Source organism: Varroa destructor, unplaced genomic scaffold (assembly GCF_002443255.2).
Source record: "Varroa destructor unplaced genomic scaffold, Vdes_3.0 BEIS01000005.1, whole genome shotgun sequence".
NCBI classification, from domain to species: Eukaryota; Metazoa; Arthropoda; class Arachnida; order Mesostigmata; family Varroidae; genus Varroa; species Varroa destructor.
In genome coordinates, this window is record NW_019211458.1 from 972,819 (window position 1) to 996,117 (window position 23,299).

At 43.6% G+C, this 23,299-nt stretch overlaps 1 protein-coding gene across 5 annotated transcripts in view; it reads left to right on the plus strand.

Moving 5' to 3' along the window:
- Positions 1–23,299, plus strand: part of LOC111251640 (uncharacterized) — a 327,887-nt gene that overhangs the window by 257,028 nt on the left and 47,560 nt on the right. For 4 of the 5 annotated variants that reach the window (XM_086991679.1, XM_086991683.1, XM_086991684.1 and 1 more), the window contains one exon: positions 6,579–6,756. In XM_086991679.1, coding sequence (XP_086847805.1) covers positions 6,579–6,756 — 178 coding nt within the window. Of the gene's footprint in view, positions 1–5,741; positions 6,015–6,578; positions 6,757–23,299 lie in introns of those variants that run through there. The other variant, XM_086991680.1, reaches the window with a different exon arrangement.

Consider the following 23,299-nt stretch of genomic DNA (forward strand, 5'->3'; position numbering starts at 1 on the left):
TTCGACGCATGCATGACGCCTTTAGCCGATCTACGGCACTATAAAGCCTGGGCTAGCTAACTACCATCACTCGCGTCTCTACTCTACCCGAATGGAATGGAAAATGGTTTGTTTACGCCCACAATCTGCAGCAGATGTATTTGGGGCTCTCCTTAAGAAGAGCAAAACTTTGTCTTAGCCATTGATACAGGCAGCATAGCTTTTCGTCAAGATGAAGCGGAGTGAATGGGTGGTTGTGTCGAGGAGTGGTCGCAAGTAGATGTAAGGAAGCGGGACTTCCATTTGGATGATAGAGGGGGGAAGACTTCGAGAGGATTCGGTACCTCTTTATAGAAGGCCGAAGTCTGATCGTTAGACTGCTAGTGAAAATCAACTAAGGGGCCGGGACTATATAAGAGAAACTGTCTATATGAAGCGTGTAATAATCGCACTAATTACGCGAATAAATTATTTGTCCTCCTCCTGAGCTAGCTGTTTCCGTTGGCATCTGCTGTTGGGGGTTGGTGGCGTCTGCCGTTGTTTCCCCAGGGCTAACTACCCGTAGGCTGCCACCGTACGATGAGAAAGGGCTGAAGGAAGACGAAATAGCGGGCGGGGAAGCGAATGGGAAACGGGAGATCGGAACGGGGAGACAGAGGAAGCGGTTAAGGGTAAGAAGGATGAGGGAAAGAAAAAGAAAGGAAGGTCAAAACCAGTAGAGGACAGAAGAGAGGACGTAAAGGAGGGAAGCGAGAACGAACAAAGTGTACATTAGCATCGCACAAAAAGCGAGATGAGAGCGGCGAGCTACACGAAAATTGGGCTAGCTTTGGGTTTCCGGGTTTGAACAGGATAAGTAGTAACAGCATTCCAAACTATAAGCCACTCGCCACCAAATGGAGTTGCTTTCTTGTTGTGGCTTCGGATAGTATAATAGTGCGATTACTATGGCTCAAACATCAATGATATCTCACGCGACCCTCCTTCTGTTTTGCTATTTCACCCGCGGAATAAGGAAACTGTTCTTATCAAAGAAGACAAAGGGTCAGTTCTTTTATTTCAACGCAGCAAAAGGCAATACTCAACACTTCTTTTCTTGTGTCCTGCCCACTGAAAGCTATTGGGGAGTTGGGGATATATGTACATACTGCTAAATTTGGACAATAATCGAACATTTGTCCTACTTGTTCAGTGTGGCGTTACATATTCAGGCAGACCACTCTCTAATACCAAAGTAAGAAAAATATTCTATAAGAGGTAGAGTGGAAAAGTATACAGTTACACGGGTACAAGATACCGTAGGACAAGGATATTTTGGTAAGTCTCAATTAGTTGGCCTAAGCGCTGCTTCAGTGAACAAATCACGAGTGCTGGCTTTGCCGTAAATGGCAGCGCACGTTTTATGTGCTCTTGGGTTTGCGTCGACGATCTCGGGGCCGCTAGTCGAACCTATAAGCAGCTGGCAAACGTAATCGGTGACGTGGACCAACGCGGTATTGAGCTCATTCAGCCTTGGCTGTTTTTTGTACATCTCCTACTAACGCATCTTGGCATAATCGCGAAAGCTGTACATAGGCGAGTAAACGACAGGTACACATCTTCACCCAGCAAATAGAACTTACGAGCATCGCATTCGTCTTGGAGCTCGATTCAGTAACACCCTCGACGCAGGCTGTAACCCAGTGTCAAAACGGAAGCGAGCTAATATATTTCTTCATCTATCAAGCCATCATGGATAGTGGCGCAAAGCAACAATAACAGCCATAGATAGATGGATAAATAGAAATATCTTCAAGCTTTCGAACGGAAAGTCACTATTTACGCGCAATTGCGAGCGTCTATTTGTTTTCCCGCTGAATTGTCACTGTCTTAATTAAATTATGCATTGCTGAAACGTATCAACTGCATAATTGGAAGACAATCAAGTTGACTGCTATTATTGATGATGGTAAACGAAGAAATTGTTTGGTAGCCCGAAATTAGAATGAAGCAATAGTCAATAGCATTGGGTTGCTAGTTATCCGCAGGCGCTACTGATATCGTCATATCGGCATCATAGTAGCCAGTGGATAGGTTCCTTGGAAGATTTATAAAATGGCGACAATTCCTTCTCATACTTATGTTACGTTAATTAAGCTACGTTAATTACTCAAGCAAGACCTGCATCCATTTTCTAATTAGTCTGGCATGAAGCCGAATCCTTGAATACGTACTAAACGAGTTGTCTGTTGCTGGCGGACCCCGTGCAAGTGCCGAAGTGGCGCATCAGCAAGTTCGTGTATGTGCCTTGACCAAGAAGAATACAGAAGTATATTTGCAGTTGTTCGAACGCAGGTAATCCACTCTTGTTCCCTGAAGGGCTGCTTTAGGTCTCCCTTCCTGTGCGTGCATAGATGTTCACACGTACAGCTGTGGTCCTGATCCTTTGCAAACAACTGGATTAGAAGGACAATTTCAATCGCCTTTCAATATCTATCCCTTTATTCCTTTCGTTTGCTGGGACAGGTTGATAGCCATTTTTCCTATGAATAAAGAGATACAAAATCAGCATATCGCCGGTAATGTCATCCCTATATAAACAACGAACTTCTGGGCACCAACTCAGAAAGTAAAAATGTCGAGAGCCATAAGCGTTCTAAGCTTGTGCCACGTACGGTTTATGTTGGTCATCTTATAAAAGCTAAAATTGAAGGAAACCCTTTCGAAAAGTCAAACGGGAAACTTGTGCCGAGCTAGTTGATGAGACGTCTCAACGTAATCGAACAGTGCATAAATGCAACACGGGCCGTGTGCGACATCTCGCCAAAGCAAAAATATGACGATATAAATACGCAAGGATAGTCGGCATAAAAAAGTCACTAAAGTAATGATTTTTTAAAACTTTATTTATAGTAAAATTGCCTAAGTATTACAGTTACATTAGTTTTACTGTTATTCTCAGTAACATGGTGTATACGGTTAATAGTCACGAAATTAATGAATCTAAATAATGAACCATTAATTTTCAAATTGAATTCTATGTTTGTTTGTACCATAATAAGCCGGTTATTTGTATGACGCTTTGCTGTCAAGTGATTTTGAATTGGTTAACTACTTTTGGTCTTCAGAGTGCATCCGAGATTCTTTTCCCTAATAGCTACGCTGCTCTTTAAAGGCTGCGTGATATGTAGCCAATAAATGCAGCTTTAGATATATATTTGCATTTCTGTTTTTTGTATTATTGATATCATTTATGATAGCGCGAATAGGCTGAAGTTTAGCGCTAACTGTCGCAAGCCTGGCTAACTAGCAATCATTGCCTCGGCCCATATGTAGATTTCGCGTTAGCAAAGCGTTCCGCTCATACAACTTCCTTCCGGAATTCTGCGCTTTTCTTCTGTAGTTCTCCCCCTACGTGTGACAGCCCGAGTGATCCAAGCAACAAAGCAACATACATCTCTCCGTGCAGCAGTCGGTCTGACCGTCCATCCATTTGCGCATGCTCGTGTTCCGTCGTCCGTACACTTTCCCGCTCATTCGTCTGTTCTTCGACCACCATGCTCGGGTCCGAGAAGAACAGTAACGGGCCACTCAGTGGTCTAAGAGCCGACTGAGAGCACGTCCTTAAAGACCTGGGTGTTAAAGGCCCGTTTTCCTGCCCTGTTCCCTTGTCCAGCGTTTGTCGGAAGTCCTGCTGCAGCCTGAACTGTAGGAACGGGACAGGATGGGTGAGAACGGGCGGCCCTCTTCCTTCTTTTTCTCTTCGTTTTACTCCTGCGCACTTCCCCTATATGCTTCCACAAATGCTCACTTCTGTAGTATGATATCTCGCGGTATTGCCGCTGGCGGTGATCTTAGCATCGTGGCAGCCTAAGTCTGACCTTCTACTCCTTCTTTTTCCTGCCCCGGTAAAAGCAGCAGCAGCGGCTACATCTGCCGCTGCTGGCCGGCCATCCACAGAACCAGCGCCATCACTACACTATGCCAATCTGACTAGTGGTCGGTTGACGCCATCAGGACAACGAATGCGGCAAGTTCTGAGATGTACAGCAGGTCTACAGTGGTAGCGAGGGTGAACGTAATGGCTAACGTTGCTTCAGCACGTCACCCTTCCTCGCATTCGTTAGGCGAACCACAGACGAGAAGCTGGTGGCCCTTATTGTGTAGTTCCAGTATTGCTGAACGGGCCTAGATTCCAGTGACCCTCGTCTCTATAGCGGTAACGTTCATACTGCAGGACATTTCCGCTTATATCTTTTTTATTTCGAATGACGCGCTCAAGGCATGACGACAATATCGAGGTTGAAGATAGCCACTTGTACCTACTGCTTGCCCCCTTACCGCCTGGTGATGATTTTCCGCAGCTACAGCCCAATAAGGAAGTGTGACTATTCAAGAAAAAGGAACGCAATGAATGATAAGAATAAAACTGTTTGTGAAATCTGCGGAACAAATTCTACTATTCTTCATTCTGGAATAGTATGCAGGAACTAACTATACCTGTATACCTAATTCTCGTAACGTAATCTGCCGGCAAATACTAGGTCCTAGATTTAGCACTTTGAGCATAAAGTAAGATACAAGGCAACTTCCAATCAACTTCTAAGTACTTTATTGCTTTAATTCTGCGTCTAGCTGCAAATGCTCGATGTGCTTCTTAGTTATATATCAGAAACTTACAATATAAGATAAGGGAGATGGAACCCATTGCGTTAATATACATACATGCACTAGTGCCGGTATTAGTGCTACTTATTTGTTTTATATAGCGACAAAAATGCGTACGGTTATTGGTAAGGGCCGTAACACTCGTCCGTTCTGTCCGCATATGTGTTTTACCGTACGGCCTATAGCCACACGTGTTCCTTCTTGTCAGTCCTTTAACGCGATGATTCCCGGTTGATAATCGCCATATTCGTTTCGAATCTTCAGAGATAAGAAAGCATTCGTCTGGGAAAAAAGACTCTTTTTTTTTTTTTTTTTTTGATTTAACGACGTTTTTATTATCAGTTAAGCCAAATTTCCAGCCGGTGTCCACGTTCTACGTGTTGTGTTCAGTCTAGTGAAGAAAACCTAATGCTATCAGGCCCGTTTCAAAATACCGTATCCCTTACCAAAAAAGCTTATTCGATGTTCTGAAGTCTGCGGCGAAACAGCGAAATCCAGTGTGTACAATAACAGCAGAGCACACACTTTTTTTTTTTAACAAAATGGCGTACATACTTGTACGATCCAGTTAGCTCAAGACTTGTTCGCTGAGGCGTTAGCATAGTCTAGAAGAAGTACTTAATCTATCAGGCTATCAGATATGGGATAAGCCCCTGATAAATTTCGGCAACAACGCGTTTGAAAATATTAATAAGAATGCTCTGACACCTTCGAACAAAGTTCTGACACCCACCTGTGACTGGTTTAGGCCCCGTATTTAAGCAATCATCGAAGCTACGGGCAGCTGCTTTGAATAGACACGTGCGTCAGCAATGCCTCTGTCGGCAGATAAAATCTGATCTGAAAATAATATCTGTTTTTGTCTCGTCTAAACATATATTTAGACGTAAATTATATAGTACGTCACCCTTTATTGATCTCTAACTCATTGTATAATATCAGGCCTATAGATTAGATCTCTAGTCTCATGTTATCATATTGTTATAGAGCAATCTATCTCGTAAATTAACTTCTGTGCTTCATTAGGAAGCTCCGGTGTAATGTAAATACGAGCAATAACCATAAATTTCAGGGCTTCTGCATGTATACTGACAGCCAGAACTGATTGATTCAGCTTAAATGAAAGAAATATTGTACAAGAAAGTTTCAATCCACGAATAGCTTGCAAGCTATTTGTCATCTTCTTGTCGATTCGCCGCACAGACCGAGCTCCCGAGGAGGCATACCGAAAGTTGAAGGAATTTTCAAACCACTTTGTATCACAATATATCATAAAGTTTTCTCTACTCTACTAACTATACAAACGCAACTGAAATCTCAGCGCGGGAACTCTATGTTACGCTCGTCGAAGCATCGAAGTGACTTCTTCGACACTTCGGTACTCATGTGTGCGTATGGACACTAAGAAATATCGATTTCACAAATCCGTATAGAACGGTTATTCAGTTTCATATTGACCTGATTGAAAAAATTCGTACGTAGCAATAACATTGAATAACAACATATAACTATATCTTGTCCTGATTCGAACGGTCGTATCGAACCTCGATCGTATAGTAGAAAAGAAACATTGGATAGATCCGACTTGCACCCAAACTGTCGGAGAGGAACTAAGCAGGAAAATGACAACGATTACTCCGAGATGCGAGATACTGGAAATGCCACAGCTGAGCTGCTTTTGAGCATTGATACATGTTCCTAACATCGTCCCTCAATAATAAACGTAATGAATGTCTATGGGCATCTACATGATGAATAAGCTAGGACGAAGGCAGTTCCCATGTGTGCCAGCCCTTCATTGGAAGCGTTTCACGAACAATGATGTAAAATTTACCCAACCTCTCTTTCCCTTCCCCCAAAAAAACCCTACTCCATATGCTTCTCGAAAGTATTGTGAAACGAAAATTGATATTGTATTTGTCTATGTCTATTTGCATTAATGGGCTGGATAGTGTCGCTGATGTCGGAGCTAATTGGAGTTGCGAGTGCGGAGTGCTTCATCGGGAAGGCAATCCAGGACACCGAGCTCTGCAGCAACACGTTCCAGGGGATGTTCGAGAAAAAAGATGACTCCGGCAAAGAGCGCAAGTTCAATGCAACCAACCCCGCAGATCTTCGCGAAGCGTGCTGGTAAGTCACCCCTCGATAAACAGATACGATAAAACTAAGAACTTTCATATTCAATACCAAGCCGGAAATGCTTTTCAGTCATTTTTTTTTAAGTTTGAAATACGCAAAAAAATTAGCTAGACTTGGTTTTATCATTTCAATTACTCGGGTACAAGCACTTCGTGTTAAAGGTAGAACAAGGCAGGCGCACAAATGTTGTTAATTTACACTGAAATTTGGTGCAATTTATGAAATGTTAAAGATATTCTGTCGTTGAGTAAAACAGATTACAAACTTTGCTTTGTTGTTGCCCAGACGAATGCCAAGAACAACGCTGTTCATGGAAAGCATAGATTCGCCCCTGTGTCTCCCTATCGACCTTAGAAAAGTAGCCCGCTAGTTTTGTGATCCACTTATCAAGTTGAACAACATGAAGTTTGTAATGCATAAATTAAACGTAGGAAAACAACATAGTATTAGTGAGTGGGCAAGTATTGCGTTTTATCTTTTAAGCAGCAAAAAAAAATCCCTTTTACTATTATCATTACCAACGGTCGCCTGGGGTATGCGCTTCGGTGCTGCTAGGGAATCCTGAGAACAGTCCATCATAGGTTCACGTGATGCCTCAAGAAACCTACGCCGCCTACATGTGCGTCCGATGAAACTATAGTTCGTCCACTTTTAGATGGCGTCATGTCCAGCGAAGGAAGTGGCATTAGCAACTCATGTCTGATGCCCCCAGGGACACTTCAACCGAACGAGCCACGTTTTCTTCGGTGTGAGTCTTTTATCTCCGCCTTACTCCATTTTACTCGACGCATGCGTATCTTGGCATCCTTGAATCATGTGAGCCGCCACAGCAGCTTAAGGATAGGAAGTAATGATTGGATGAGACATTTGGGAACTACTTCTGTAAATTAACGAATTCAGACACATGTTCATGGCTCCTTGAGGGCCATGCTCGTCGGCCTTTCACACTCAGGCCAGTTCTTTTTATATACCTGTTATGCTTGGCACACGTGACTTCAGAAGCCAGAGGTAGCCGTGATGGTGAGGCCACGGTCTTCGATGCCTCCGCTGCGAGTAAAAGAAGTCAATAGAAGAAGTTGAGTGACAACAGACAGAATACGAATCAGTTCACCCTCGTAGAAAAAACAGTGTCTTTTAGAAGGTGATCATTTTAGGTATAGTCCGTTAGTGCAATGGAATGATGTTTCCCAGATAGGCGAGCTCAACGGTAGACGACAAAGGATTTCCACAAGAGAACCCGCTAGGATGGGTAATCCACTGCTCGCACGGTAGACTGCATGGTAAACCACTTTTGGCTTCCACAAAGAGAAATAAGCGCAAATAGCAGTTGAGTAGAAATGACGGCAGCGGAGAGAACTGTCCTCCAATAGACAAGCACTAAAGATGGTGGTGGTGGATCTTCCCAGAGAGTAAGAACTCTAAAGCAATAATCGTATAGCATAGACGTGGTTTGCATTACCAGCAAAGTCGAAGAATACATATACGCAACCATATAGACAGAAGCCCAACGTGGAAACTGTTTTTTTAGTCCCTTTTAGCTACTGAACCCTTTACTTAAAATATTGTTTCGCTTACTCGCATCTCACAGTCCCGTTCGTCGTTATCGCGGCATTCAGTCCCCTTTCGGCTTCGGGGTTCCAGCATCTTCCTCGATTGCCGATTAACTCTTGATGCTCCATATAGTTCCCTTCAACGTGTTGGAACTTGGTTAGAGTTGACCTCGAATCGCACCCTTTCATCTTTAGCAGAAAAGCTTTACAACAAATAACGTTGATTACTTCATAAGTTCAACCAAAGGCATGAGCGACAGTGGAGAAGCGACCCGGCCAACCCAGCCGTTAGTTGGTAACCCAGTGGTTGTGCCCTCTACATGGGTGGTCACTTCATCTATCAGCCATTTTATCTTCACCTGAGCTCTATTTCAACGGCCAGACGCGAATGTCAAGCAGGCCTGTTACGCTCTCACCCTTCAGGAGCAAGCCGCATGTAGCCTTGTCAACCCTGCCTCCGCTAAACGATCAATCCAGCAGTTGCCAACTAGGACCCGCACGATTGACACGGGCAAGCAATGAAGTCAATGCCGTCAACGAATGGCGGAGAGTACAGTCGCGCCCCTAACAGCAATCATCATGCTTGAAATAAATTCTAAACACCGTAGTGATCCCAGGTGCCTCAGGTTCTGCAAATAGAAGAGTAGTGACACGGTACGCTGCCGCGTTCAAGCGCCATAGGCCAGGAGCCCGAAGGTCTCTACCCAATAAGACCGCAACGACGGAACCCAACAACATTTGGGGGACCGAAGACATGGCCACGGGGTCGGTTGCAGTAACTTCTGTACAAGATTCCAATATAAAAGCGTAGCCTATGAAGTGTGTAAAAGGAAATTAAGGACCCACGCGGTTGAAGGTTACTAGCAGTTCGACAGAATAGTTTCGGACGGTGGGCACAAGGACATAGGGCATTAGGTAGGTCAAGGGTGTGCGTAAATGAGACCGTCGCTTACTAGTTTGACATCTGCAAATCAGCGCTCTGAGCAACAGCCAAAGAAGCTTAATTCTCTGTCTCTCTCTTTGGTAGCACTGTGTTCTCTCTTTCGCCCTTGAGGTTACCCAGTTGCTCCTGGGAGGGCAATTCTTTTAGGATCGACAATTTACCTAACCTCGTCCATATGACCAGTACTGAATTAGCCACTATATATAAAGCATGAAACGCCAGAAAACCATTTGAAAGGAGAACTGACTGAATTGAGAGTATCATGAAGAAAAGAAATAGGGATAAAATCCTGTTGTATCACGAAAATGCAAATCCTGGATGAAAGGAGGAACGCCGATTAACTCATCTTGCAGATCTTTATGACACTTTTTTGCCACTTTTTTGCCGCTTTTTTTATTTGCAAACCCCATTTTCCGCAAAAAATCGATAGTCAAATGGGAAAGGGAATAATGGGTAACCTTGTCTTGCCTCAAGACCTCTGAAATTTTATTGAATATATGAGCGCATGTGTAATAGAAGACTCATGAAACCTTTTTAGAAGAAATAAGGACCTTTTCGTATCAGCTTAGCAGCCAACAACAGCAACGCAAGGACGAGCCTACTGAGTGTAAAGCCACCTCAGTATGAAGTTGACTGGACGAAAACCATAGTCCTACGCCAAGACTCAGCAACGTTTAGTTTACAGAATGGCGGTGTAGGCGACGGGAGTGGAAGCTGATTTTTCTCCTGTGGTGGCTCTTGGATTCGCGGTCATAACTTTGCAGGCAAGCAGCGCGTTAAGTGCTCGCAATAAACACGCGGTTTGACGAAGAAGAGAAGATTAGACAATGTATTGTTAGCCCAGCACTTCAGAGGCCCCCAGAGGAACCGGAGATGGGGCACTGATGGACAGAGGTTCCCCATCAATGCCCTATGCGTAGTACAACGTCGCCGACTACTTCGACTACCGCCGGTTTTGGCCGCTAGATCATGTCTTGTTTGGGCTTGAGGAAGGCACCGGAAACGCGTCAAGCGGTGACAGCGTAGATAGTTAAACCATTAGCTATATGTTGACGCTCGCCCTATGGAGCACAGAATCATGAATGAACGCTTGCGTAAGGGCGCAAAACTAGCGCGCTAAATATAATAAAAACAACTATCGTGTGATGGGACTATGTGGCCAAGTATGACTGCCCGTAGCGGTGGCCCATGGCGGTAGGCCACTTTCAGTGCATTTGTTTTCTGTGTATTAACTCACCTTTAAACATATAGCTATTAAAGTGTGACTCGAGCGTGTCCGACCTCTAAACGACCTGCACGATTCGCTGTTACAAACACATTGCTAAGAATGGCGGCGGAAGGCCATATAGATGTCCAGTTACCAATGTACTGGTTTGGCCAGCACGCCTTTGCAGAATAGTTTCTATTCACGGATGTTCTATAGCATCTGTATAGCAAGATACTAATCTGATGGAATAATTTCTATACTCAACGTTAACTTATTTCTCGGCACGAGCAAAACGAAATAATGTTTCCCTGCTTTCAACGTCAAAAATCTAAAGGTCTACATTATATACACAATATAGTATTTCCTCGACTAAAGGGGAAGAAAGTAACACGATACAGTTAAGGTGGTCTTGACATACGATTACATTGTTGCCTCCTCAGATGGCCGAATTGAAAAGTCGGCCACCATCTTGTTTTTTTTTCGAATTGTGTGAAACCTACTAGGTTTACCGAGTATCGACACTGCGCCGATGTTCTGCTGCGTTTCATCTATCCTGTACACATATAAAATAAATATGATATTTTATGTACTCAATTAGCGCTTTTATTCATACTGCTATAGATATACGCCAAAGTATGAATACGCTGTACTATATTCCTAGAGACCAAGACCTTATAGGTTCTTTTAGTGAGATAAATATTGTCGACTCTTAAAGCCTGACCGGGCCTTTTAATTTTCCTTCGCTCCATTAGAAAACGTAGCACATAGGAAGTCCACTTTGGTCTTACTCTACGATGGTTAACATCGCTCGCCTACAAAAAAAATCAGTCTACTGTCGCAGGCATTATCAGTTTCTGGTGTCTGGAGGAGCAGCAATAGGTTGCAGAGATCATCGATGTTGATCTACTTGAATTTTCTATGTGAACGTTAGCTCACTATATGCAATGTCAGCTCTGACCCTCATCAAAGGCATATTGATATCGAACGCCTGGACAGATTATAACGCGACAGGAAAAAAAATATTCAAGTACCATAACAATGGAATAAGCTAAATCTATACTTAACGGTATGACCGCTTTAAAACGAAACAGGAGAACCCTGCAATTGTAGGCTATTGATATCTTATTAACACGAATAGTGTCTAGAACATAGGAACAACTAGGGAATCGCTCAGTAATCGAGATGATCGGTATCTTCGATAGGATGTATGATGATTTCCTCCGACCACAGCTTATGCCTGTTCTAATACGTCGAGGTAGTCCTCACTGAATCATTAAAGGTTCCTTAGACCATATGAATATGATCCAATAATGATGACACATTTGGAACATCTCGAAGCGGCTTCAAGTTAATGTGCAAACCTTGTTACTTACACTAGGCTTCACCCTTTACGGTACGACAAGGTTTTGACCAGCGTCTCCTAGTGGCAATACTCTCGGACGTTGCCCTTGAGCTGTTTTTAGTTTGTAGTATCCAGTTTACTATCTATTGGTGTTAACTGAGTACTTCAGTTTTCCGATACTTAGCACTTTCTCATTGAGAACTGTGAAACAGTCCAGTGTATGAGTCACATTGTCTGCTGTTTAAATGATTGTGATTCGTTCCGCATTTCCCTAATCGACTTGACGACATTAAACCTTCGATAGATCGTTCCGAACGAAAGAACACTAACACTAAAAATGTACGTATAAACTGTGCTTGACCCCTTATCTGGGTCGGGATGAACTTAATTACATAGACGGAAGAAGTGGAATGTTCCTAGAGTAGCTGGGTAAATGAATTCCTATAGAGAAATATGTAAGACAGACCTACTTTTGCCAACCTGGGTCGTTCAGTTGGCCCGGTAGACATGAATTTACGAGTCGATTATTCAAAATCGAAACGCTGCAGATTTGACGTGGTAAATGTGTTTGGCAGCGACTTCGATAGCATCCCAAAAGGGATCTGTTTGATTGCTACAGCTCAAGTACGGCTCGGCCATGAGCATCACGTCTTATGATGATAAATATATAATGTGTATTGTCCAATAGAACGATTTATGTTTGTGTATATTTTAATGGGTCATGAACGACGTCAAAAGCGATAAGCGCACTAAACCACAATATTGAAACTTATTTGCCACCTTTTGATGTCGATTGGGGTATGATGAATGGGCAAACACAAATCGGTAGGACGATTTTTCATTATTCCAGTGTTTGCACTTTCAGACATACTTCTTCATTACATGAAACAAATCCAGCTCTTTGCGATCCAGATACCGTACGTTTAGTTGTATTTTGTATGACACAGTTTTGCTAGATCCCGCCCGAGCTTACGTTTATATACACATTCCGGTTGTGTACATATACATTGAATCCGTTGTTCCAATGGGTATCTGTGTTCCATTAAGGTGGAAATGTGTGCGATGACGTTTCCCAAAGGCCCGAGGTCTTATGCTCCAAAGCCCTGATCTCACTGAGGATGAAACTGCGGGAATTGCTCAAGTCGAAGGTAACAGCAGGCGAGCCTGCCGAAGGACCCTTCAAAGGACTTACGGCCTCATGCCGCTTCGTCTTATTAATGAAGATTTGTCTTGAAAGAAGAAGCGATCCTTCGCCGCTCGATGTCATCGTGGGCCACCATGAAGAGCATGGGACAAGAGTAAAAAGGTGGAAAACACACCTCTTAACATTCATGTTTTTTTCTTTTTAAATATTAATTACAACCGCCGGGAACGTCAGATGGGGAAAAAATATGAGGGATTCGATAGAAAATCGAAAGTTCTAATCATTCTATGAAACATAGATTAATGATCTGCAATATCTGTATCTCGTATATCTTTTAATTGGCTACATATGACAATGGTGCATAACATTTGAGAATTTTCGGCTCGATGCGCTCTGGACTTGTATCTTCGTACTACTACTTCAAAGCATGCATACGCATAAACCCTTGGGGTGTCCACGTAAATAACATTCATGGGGTGCAAAACCTATCTACGACGATTTTCTCACATTGTGTTTACCATGCAACCGAAGACAAATAGTTTCCACCTCTTTTTATGAATCAATAGCCGGTTATTCACGCGTCGTCACTGACAATTGCCATCACATGCTGGAAGCCCCCTTTACATGTGCAGCATATAAACCTATATAAATCTATGTTTAGTTACGCCAAAATTCTGTAGCAAGCATGTAACAAATTTACGCATGTAAATTGCCAGATATCGAGCAATCGTAGCGACACGAAGATTCGCTTCAAGGGTTATAAGTATTAGAAAAAGGTGACTTGACCACTAAAGAGAAGTGATTAACTGCAAAAGTGTGTAATTTGTCGGCCTTTTGTACCCATCATAGAGCTGGCCATAATTTGAAATGACAAAAAAAAAACAAACTGGTATTTCATGAAACGATTCAATGCATAGGACAGGAGTATAAAATAAAAATACGCGAAGATTTCCTGTATCAGGAACAGCATTAGAACGTAGAGAAAGAAAATTCAAATTTAAGTGCCACGTTTGTCCATTAGCCTTGGACCTGATACACAATCTTATATCAGACTATAGAACGTGCACATATACACTTTATATATACTGCATATACGTGGGACTGAATGGGGACATTTAGGCGGTTTTTCAATGGCGGCAGGAAGTTTGATTCTGTTGAAGCACGATTATGTTGAAGCTTTAAGGTGAACCTCGCTCGATTGCTGGTGGCAAAGTTCATTCATTCGTCAGTTTACGAAGCACGGCAGACCACCCCTGCTGCCAGAGTGCCAAGCAGGCAGCTACTCCTCGCAGACCCCCTCGAAGCCTAGCAGTAGTGGCGGACGGCACACACAGGCAGCAGTCGTCTTGCGCTCGGCTATGCCATCTGTGGATCCATCATCGTTCCAACCTTCCAGCCACCAACAGTCCTCACTCTTCCTCACTTAGTCGCTCATTCTCCTGTTCCTCCCCTCGCATTTCCTCTGCGAACGCCCTGGGGGTCCTCTCAAAGAGGCAGATAAGGGAAAGCGGCTCCGAGGTTATACTGGCACTAGTAGCCTGTGCGGAAGCAGTGGTGGGGTCGAAACTGAAAACACTCGTGTATGCGAGTGAAATAGGAGACGTAGGAGGACAACGAAAGGACGTACGGGGTCCACGAAACGAGGGGTGCTGGGAGTGGGGGGTGGGGGGGGTGGGGGGGCAAACGACTGTGCAGCGGGCCGACAGCACTTGGAGTTTGATCTTGGCGACCGACGACGGCGCAATGCACCAAGATGGAATGGGGAAAAATTCTTCTCTAGCCTCTACCTCCGTTTGCTGTGTAAGGTTATGGTGCACTGATGACGCTAGCAGCTAAGGCGCCTACCGCAGTAGCAGCAGCAACGGTCATGGTGGTCGTGGGCGGCACCAGCAGCGCCGACACGATGACTTCGCTTTGCCGGCTCACACGGCGGCTGCGACGACGATCCAAGAAAAGGAAGGCCTATGTACGGCTGGGAGGCAGCGACTGCAGCTGCATAGATGATGACGGGTTTGAAGTGACTTTACTACGTTCTTACATACGTATGTGCGCGCTAGATGGGACGTGGAAATGACCAAGCTTCAGTAAGAAGAGGTTGTCTGCATGGACTAGACGCCAGTGGCACTGTTGGTTCTGCTGGCTCGCAGAGTGCCGCAATCGCTCCTTGTACGCCGCTCTCCCCTGCGTCGTCGCCTCCTCGTCTTCCCCCTCGTGTCCGACGACTACAGCAAGCCCCTCATCTCTTACTGCTATTTCGTTCGCCCCTCTCGTTTCATTTTCATGCTTTTCTTATTCTGAATCGGGGTCTTCGCCTTTGCTCCTCGTAGGACTCGCGTTTGTTTTTTGTGTCTGGTTTTCACCTATGCCGGCTTAGTGCATTGTGAAACGTGCCGTAGAACCTTACCGAGTACTTGTTTGCCTACTTCCTTGCACACTGAACCATAGCAAAGCGCGTTGACCTATACTACTATCTATACTCATATAACCAGGATGGCTGGCTGGTTGGTTTGACCGGTAAGCGACGCATGCCAGTAACAGCAGCAAGTACGATGATGTTTCCTGGTGCTCGCTATCTGCTCCGAAATGATTCTTCCACAAAGAAACGCCATCGAACCGAAGCGGTAACCCAATCGATGCACTGAGCCAAAGTCTAATTCCTCTGGTTTACACCGTTGTCATCGACCTATTCAAACCAGGCCAAAAGTATAAAAAGTTGTAAAGTATTTAAAAGGGAAAGTGGAACATGCTGCCTCGAGCCTTCTGCGATTTCTCTGGCTCCAAACTCGATATTATTTTGATGTGGAGTATTTAAGGCTAAAAAACAGATGAGAGATTACCACATAGTTTAAGAATGGGGCGTCATACTGAAGTACTCAGGTGTAGCTATCTGGCGCTCAGCAGAATGAATGACACGACAAAACGTCGTAGAAACGAGCTATCCATGCTTCTCCAGAGGCAAAAGCATGGTTAACCTTCGCTCGCTTGCCTACTAGCTACCTAACCGTTTGCTTATAATCATACAAGCATGAGAAAGGGCGAAAAGAAGAGGAAGAACAGCTCTCCGTTAGGACGATGAGCGACCCCATTTCTGCTATTGCATCCTAGCTATAGAGTTTTAACCATTAATGAATGTCCGCTTTACGACGACACGTATTACATGGACCTGGGATCGTGGCTTCCATTTCCAATTCAGATGCTGTGTCTCTTCTATTGTGGTTGGCTGACCGATCTACTTTCGTTCTTCATTGTCAACAACTATCTGAAGCAATGTCGAACAGAAGTGATGGATGAAACACCCCAAATATTTATTTCACTTTATATTAAGCTGTCCCAAGAAATCATACAAGTAAAAATTACTATGCATGATGCACTTTTCCACGACAAACACGTCCTATCACGTTAAAAATCCTCGTCCAACAATGCGCTTCTCCTACCTCCAATCGAGGTGGGGTACGTCTTCTAGTATACCTTCCACGATGCCTCATAATCTAACCTAGAATCTTTTTTCTTGGTTGCTGCTTCAAAAACCTACGACTTGCTTTTCCGGCATTCTGAAGCGTCCCTATATGTATACTGGAAAAAAAAATCCGCATTAGCTGTGATTCTGCTGCTGCGGTGCATTTATTAGTAAGCATTCGAAAGATTCAGACAAATTTTTCTCTCAAAGATTCGTTCAGTCGGTTGGATAATGGTTCCATCTCTTTTTCCTCTGCCTTTTTTAATACCTTACTGCAAAAGTAGCCTGTGTAAATACGACATTCTATTCAAAATAGCTAAATCTCACAGAGAAGTTGGCCACCTCGTCTGAAAAGTCCTAGGTGTACTATACCAGTGCATTTTTTTGCATATAATAAAACGAAGATAGCCAAAAGGTCATTATTTGCTGTGGTCGTTAATAGGTGGGCATCGTATGCGTCATGCACCGGTATTCCAAGGAAACATAATGTAAGTTTGGCTCCGTGTGTGATGTCATGCCTGGTAGGACATTTTACAAGCTCCCTTCTTCTTTCTATCAATGTGCAGCCTTTCTCTGTTTGGCATATAGGGTCCATGTGTTTTGTTGTAGCGCTTGATTCTGGGACGCTTCTTTGTCGTAGCTGTTGAGCAAGTGGCTATCGTTTGCATGAAAAGAAAGCGAAAAGAAAGGCTCGCAGTGGTAGCTGGTTTGTCAAACTGTTTCGATGCCACTTTCCATGTCAATGCATCGCAGGTTTTGGCGCTTGCTTTGCTCCGCTACCGACGCCCTGAGGGCGGGCGCTGCGGCATCCCTCGTACCTTTACACGAAAGGTGATGCATCCCATCGCCTCATCTAGGCTCAGTGCGTCTATGGTTGATCTATCGTTCCTTACCACTACAAACGGTCAAAGCTCTAGCAACAATTCGGCCCTCATATACTGGTGTTGAAGCCATCTGCCTTGTCGCAGCTGCATAGGTACACTTTACTCCTTAAATAAGCACCAACCGAAAGCCTAAACTTCCTGAAAAATTGTATAACAACAGGCGATCTGGAGCATTCACGGAATATCATCGATATATTTATATGTTACGGATGTCCTGGACAGAACAATTGTTTGAAAGTTGATGCTCCTTGAGTAGTCCTCTTTTGAGTCATCGTCATGAGTTAAATAAAGGAATACACTCATTTTAGATGTACGAATATCATATAAAGGCTTCTAGTTTGTAGTAGACAATAGCCTAGTAAAGGGGCGACACGACAACCGAAATAGACTTCGTATAAAGGGCTTGTCTTAGCGAATTAATCATCGTATGGAAATGAGCGTTACGTTCCATCTAGTTTCTATTATCAGCATTACGACAGCGGCGCCTAGCATTACCATACCCCTTACCAATATTATTAATATTGACTGCAGCCTCTAATCTAACAAACCTCATGAATTATTTTTAAGTCAGAAGATCATAAAATAAGATTAGATCGGATCTGAGCTTTATTTCGCCTCGACGGGACACAGGATCTAGCTTAATGGTGTAATCATTGTGAGATTTTTAGATGTATAATAGTAAGCTTTGTTTCTACTATTGAATGCTAAAAGGTATCCAATGCAGATCATTAACAATCTTCACTTTAAGTAATGCACCAACAAATATCTTAAATTGGTCTTCTTTTTTTTTTTTTTCTCAAAACAATATTAGGTAATGGATATTCAGCACTGGACGTCCACGTCTAAAGTAAAATCGAGCAATTTCCCACTGAGACGATGGATAAGTTTACCGCATACCGATATATGCACCAGAACAAAGAATCACTAAACTAAAATCTACAACTTAAGTTCTGATTTAAAACAAACGCAGAGAATAACATTCGCCTACTAGAACGTATTGGGTCGCCGCAGATGCAGAGAATTGATTATACAGGTTATTTCCAAGGCTACTTACCTCCCATGGGTTTTAAGTTGAACTTTGCCTGCAGTATAATAAACTTTTTATAGCCAGTTAGGGAGCTAGTCAAAGTTAATTACTTTAGCTAGATGCAAATACGAGATGCATTATATACGTTTGTGTATAATGATACATATGCGCACTTTACTTAGTGAGGAAATATCGATATCGGATCGACACCTTAACCACATAAATGGACTTGAACCAAAGCCTTAAGTGGCTTGCTTTGTCTCGTGCGATGGTTTTCCTTTGTTCTATTCTATCTAGAGATTGGGGCACGCCTCGTTTTCTGTCAAAGAAGATGCCTTCTTGTAACTCTGCGTAAGCAGCCGACCCACTACCAATACCGTTACAGCTACTACTACGAGGTAGGAGAATGGATAAAAGCATTGTGATTTATTGCGCCGATGTTTTGTGCCGTCTGCCAGTTCACAGAAAAAGGTCACGGTTTAGCTTTTGTGCCCATCCTCGGAGATAGCCTTTTGCGGTCCGTTATCTTTTTGCACTTTCCCACACCCGAATCGCCGGTCACCCTACAACGATGGTCTGTTTACTTCGACCACTTCGATGATATTCAGCCTAAAGAGAAGCAGCCGTAACATTTACGCCCGTTGTATTGTACAAGGACGCTGCCAACTGAGGATTCCTACTAAGGATTTCTTAGTCGAGATGTAGCGGAGATCTGCCGACGGCCGAATGAAGCAACTGCAGGTTAAATGGTGATTAGCTGTTTGGCGTCATTACCTGCCTGTCTCTCTGTGTGTGACTAGGAGTCTTCAACTAAAAAAAGCTAGTTCAACAGACATTATCTCGGTTAGCTGCCAGAATGCCCGGTTGCTGCTACAACTTCCTTCTGTTTCTCGCACTTCTGCCCAATGCTGACATCTTAGTGAGCGGAAAAACTTTCACCTGTCTTTATGCTTCTTCTAAGAGATTTACCATTCTGCCAGTGGTTGATCGTGACGAAGCCGATCTTATACGCTCGTGATTATAGCAAATTCTTAAGGGATTTACGCTTGATGACAATCCAGACAGCTTAACGTGAATACCAGTACAAAACTCTCGACACGGCATTGACCTTACAATTATTGCATTCCGGCTGTACATGCCTACGTCCTATCCATACTTCCTTCTGCTCGTCTAATTATCATATTACATAACAGTTTTTTTTTTTTTAATGTCAGTACGTATATTCTTGACGCAAGCCTTCTTTTCTATCTTATTCTGAATTTTCGCTTTTTCGAATGGAGGGGAAGCGGTCCGCAGCTGCTAGACAGATAGGGTGGATAGATGTATGTATGTGTATCCGTCTGAGTTCAATATTCGTTTCCGACCCTTTCGTTTCGTTCCGAGCCCGGAGTGACCACTGAGTGGGAGCTCAGCGCTCCTTTTTTCCGTCTCATCTTCTGCCGTCGGCAGCCATCTCGCCTCTGCAGCTGCGTACCGGTGTGTGTCTAATATTGAACAATTTTCGCATAAAGGCCCCATTTTTCACACCTATCCCTCACAGGCTGCTCCGTAGGCACACAAGGTTGTCTGTGGGTTTTTCCTAGACCGTTTGCCAGCTAACCGGCCCTGAGACGAGTCCTGAAACCATAAGCAACCAGCATCCAACCAGTCTACCAACAACGGCAGCACTAACCCTTTGCTAGTCATCCCGCTTTCTTTTTCTCTCCTTCGGCCCGCCGCCTGCTGCCCAACGTACCACAATAAGGACCAAGGCCGCTGCCTCCCGCGGGGTCCTGACTTCAAGCCTGCTAGCCAATAGCAGTAACAGCGGCCAAACATCCTCATCGGCGTCGGATGCTGAGTGGTTGGATGGCACGAGAAACCAACGCAGGCTCAAAAATTGCCTGGGATACAGTCCGTGTTTGGCTGTACCTTGAACCCGTTGGTGCCTCCAGTATCAGCTGCCTGCCGCCAAGTGAACTTGGTGTTCTTGCATGGTGAACCTGGGCGCCATCATGCGTGAGAAGGGTAGATGGCTAGTTGTGTTGCAGACAATGCTGAAATGGTTTGTTTCGGCTAAGATTGGCGTTTTCCCGTTCAGGAAACAACCTCAAAAGAAGAACAGAACTGAAGCAAGCAGGACACCTGCTCACAATGGCCAGCAGCGCAAATCTTTGCCCAAACATGAATGATTTGAAAATAAGAATAACCCCAAAAATCGAAGGACGAGCGTAACGATGAATAGGTTGCTGCCGCCAGTCAGACAGACAAAGGCGGACAATAGGGAAAACAACAACACGAAGAAAAGAACCAATAGACGAATACTGATATGAAGGCCTACTCGCATACGTAGTAGAGGCGACGCCACCTGCAAGACGACAGCTACATACGATATAGATTCGCCACTACTACTACTATAGTGGCAGGTGGAGTTGCAAAGCAATCGCTTTTCTTAATCCCCGGCACGCTTGGGGTCCGCTTGCTGATATCGCTTGAGCCTTAGGATATTATTACCATCGTAGCTTTCCCATCTCATCTAATTTCACTAAGCGTTTCGGTCTCTTGGTCTGTTCAGTAGACGACAATCGACTACTGGCGTCCGCATAGCCGCTTGTGGCTTCAACACTGATCCCAAAATCTGGTACGAGATTGGCCTCGGTAGTTGGTTGTCCCGAGTTCTTCATCGGCGCATCCCCTGTGACGTCTTCGTCCGCGTTCTTCTTTCTTGTCTTTCCTCACTCCGTTCATAGACTCGCCGCACATTGTGCGGGACAGGCTTTGCGCACTGTGAGCGTACTCGGTAAAAAGAAAAAGCACGCCTCCATAAATCCATGTGGTTTGTCTTCTTTCTGTCTCTACCATTACCCTTAAAACCAAGCCAAATGTGGGAGAAACGCCCGCGCACACACATAAACCGTCGCGGAGATACACCATAACGCGCACTAAAAGAGTACGCAGACCTTAGAGGAATCTCAGAGATCGACAGTATATTCATATGCATGCGACTTGTCAGGTACTGCGACAGTACGACTATTAGATAGACAGATGCGGTCTTCTCTATATGTGTAATTTTCCTAATGGTTGACAATTTGTATTTTATTGAACACATCATGTAGGTTTTCCTGGCTAATCCCATACCCAGCACTCAACATGCGACAATAGTAAGAATTCTATATTTTTAATAGTGCACCTCATATCTACATTAAATTTAACATGGCGCAGAAGTGTAGTGTTAGAATTATTACAATTTGTTAATAAAAATATAATAGCCCCAGCTAAAACGGGCTATTCTAGTAATGACGTTATCGTAATGGAGATAGACTAAACTAATACGGGGAAAATGTCTATCTCTATCTATATTTAAAATGGCTGCAATAAAATTAGTAGACCTTATAATTGATGAAACGTAGACAATTAATATCTGCTGACGCTGGAATTCATATGGAATTTGCCTATCCTGATGTACTGAAAAGAGCTAAGGAAGGCGCTTTTCATTGGAAGTAGAAGGCTAAGGCCTGATTCTTTTCTACAAGCTCCATGAACCGCAATAATAGACAACATACGCGGCGGCAGTAAAAAACGGAAGCCAAGGTGGTTTGCTCTCCTGTGGGTGTCTAGACATAGTCCAATGATATTAGAGAATTGGAGTGAACGCCCTTTTAGGGTTAGTCAGGCTCATTTTAAAGAAGGAAACTGAAGAGTCCTGCGAGGCTGCACACACACACAGCAATCAAGTTACAAGCGGCACCGTTCCCAGCCTTAAAGGACAGATCTGGATAGGAGCAAGTTAGTAAAAGCTTAGGACTGACTTACAGATACAGCCACAGAATGCTTCTCGATAGGAACCTCGTGCTTCGCTTTCCTCTCGAGCGGCTATCGTAAATGTAATGGCGGTAACGATATCTAATTTTCCCCGAATTGTTATCAGTCTTGTCGATTCTTCCACGCTACTACCCAACGCTCTACGCCTAGCGTCTACGGCAAGCGATCTTTCCCCATTGCGTTTACGTTCGCCTAGTCAACGAGCGCTTTTTCTTCCTGTATATATCTCAATTCGATAACCCTGGCCCCTCCACCAATAACATAAATACAGCAGCAGCAGCGGCATCCTTTCCCTAAGCCCTCTGTCAACCCGAATAGTTATCTATTGTACCCACGCACAAGTGCCAACGGTTTCCTTGTTATATATATTTCGTTTTAATCAATAACCCGTGTATGAACAACGCTCTAATTATTTTATGTTTGACCTATTTATATGTCTTGGATTCACATCTATAATCATTGAATATGCTGGGATAATGACCCCGCTCTGACTAACAGATTAATATACGTTGTAGTTTTATTATCTCTTTGAACTGTACGTACTAGCGACACTCACCTCTCATTATTAGACTTGTTCCATAATTTTTGAACAGATCTCTTTTTTATTTAGATTTTTATATTAGAACACTGTCATGTTATGTCTCGATCAGATCTGTGTCTGAATTCGGTTTCCATATTGACCTCTCAGGGTTTTTTGCAGAACATTCAGGCTTTGCCCCTTCTTGAATGCAGCAATTCCATTGCCGAAATTGAAAGAAAACATTGTTATATATTTTTCAGCGAAATGTTTCAAAGTAAAACGTTGAACGCTTGTCGGCTGTATGAATTCCAAAACATTTCCTGTTATAGGCCCAAAGATCGGACGTTTTTCAGTTTAAACTAAGTAATGAAAATCAAATATGATTATCTCCAAATAGGGAAAAAGTGGCTACAAACACGTACAAAATTTTCTGTCTTGACATGTTCAGTGTCCCTCGTTTTGTGTTTGCTTTGTTATTAAGCGAAATAGAAGTGCATTGGTAAAAATACATCATTAGCGCTGTGTACTTTTTATGAAATAAGGCGTACTATACTTCAGATCTCGATATGTTTGAAGTACACGAAGGTTCACCCACACAGGTTTTCTGACACATGTAGATTCTGTTATGGATTAGGACGCAGAAGTACAACGGTTCGCTC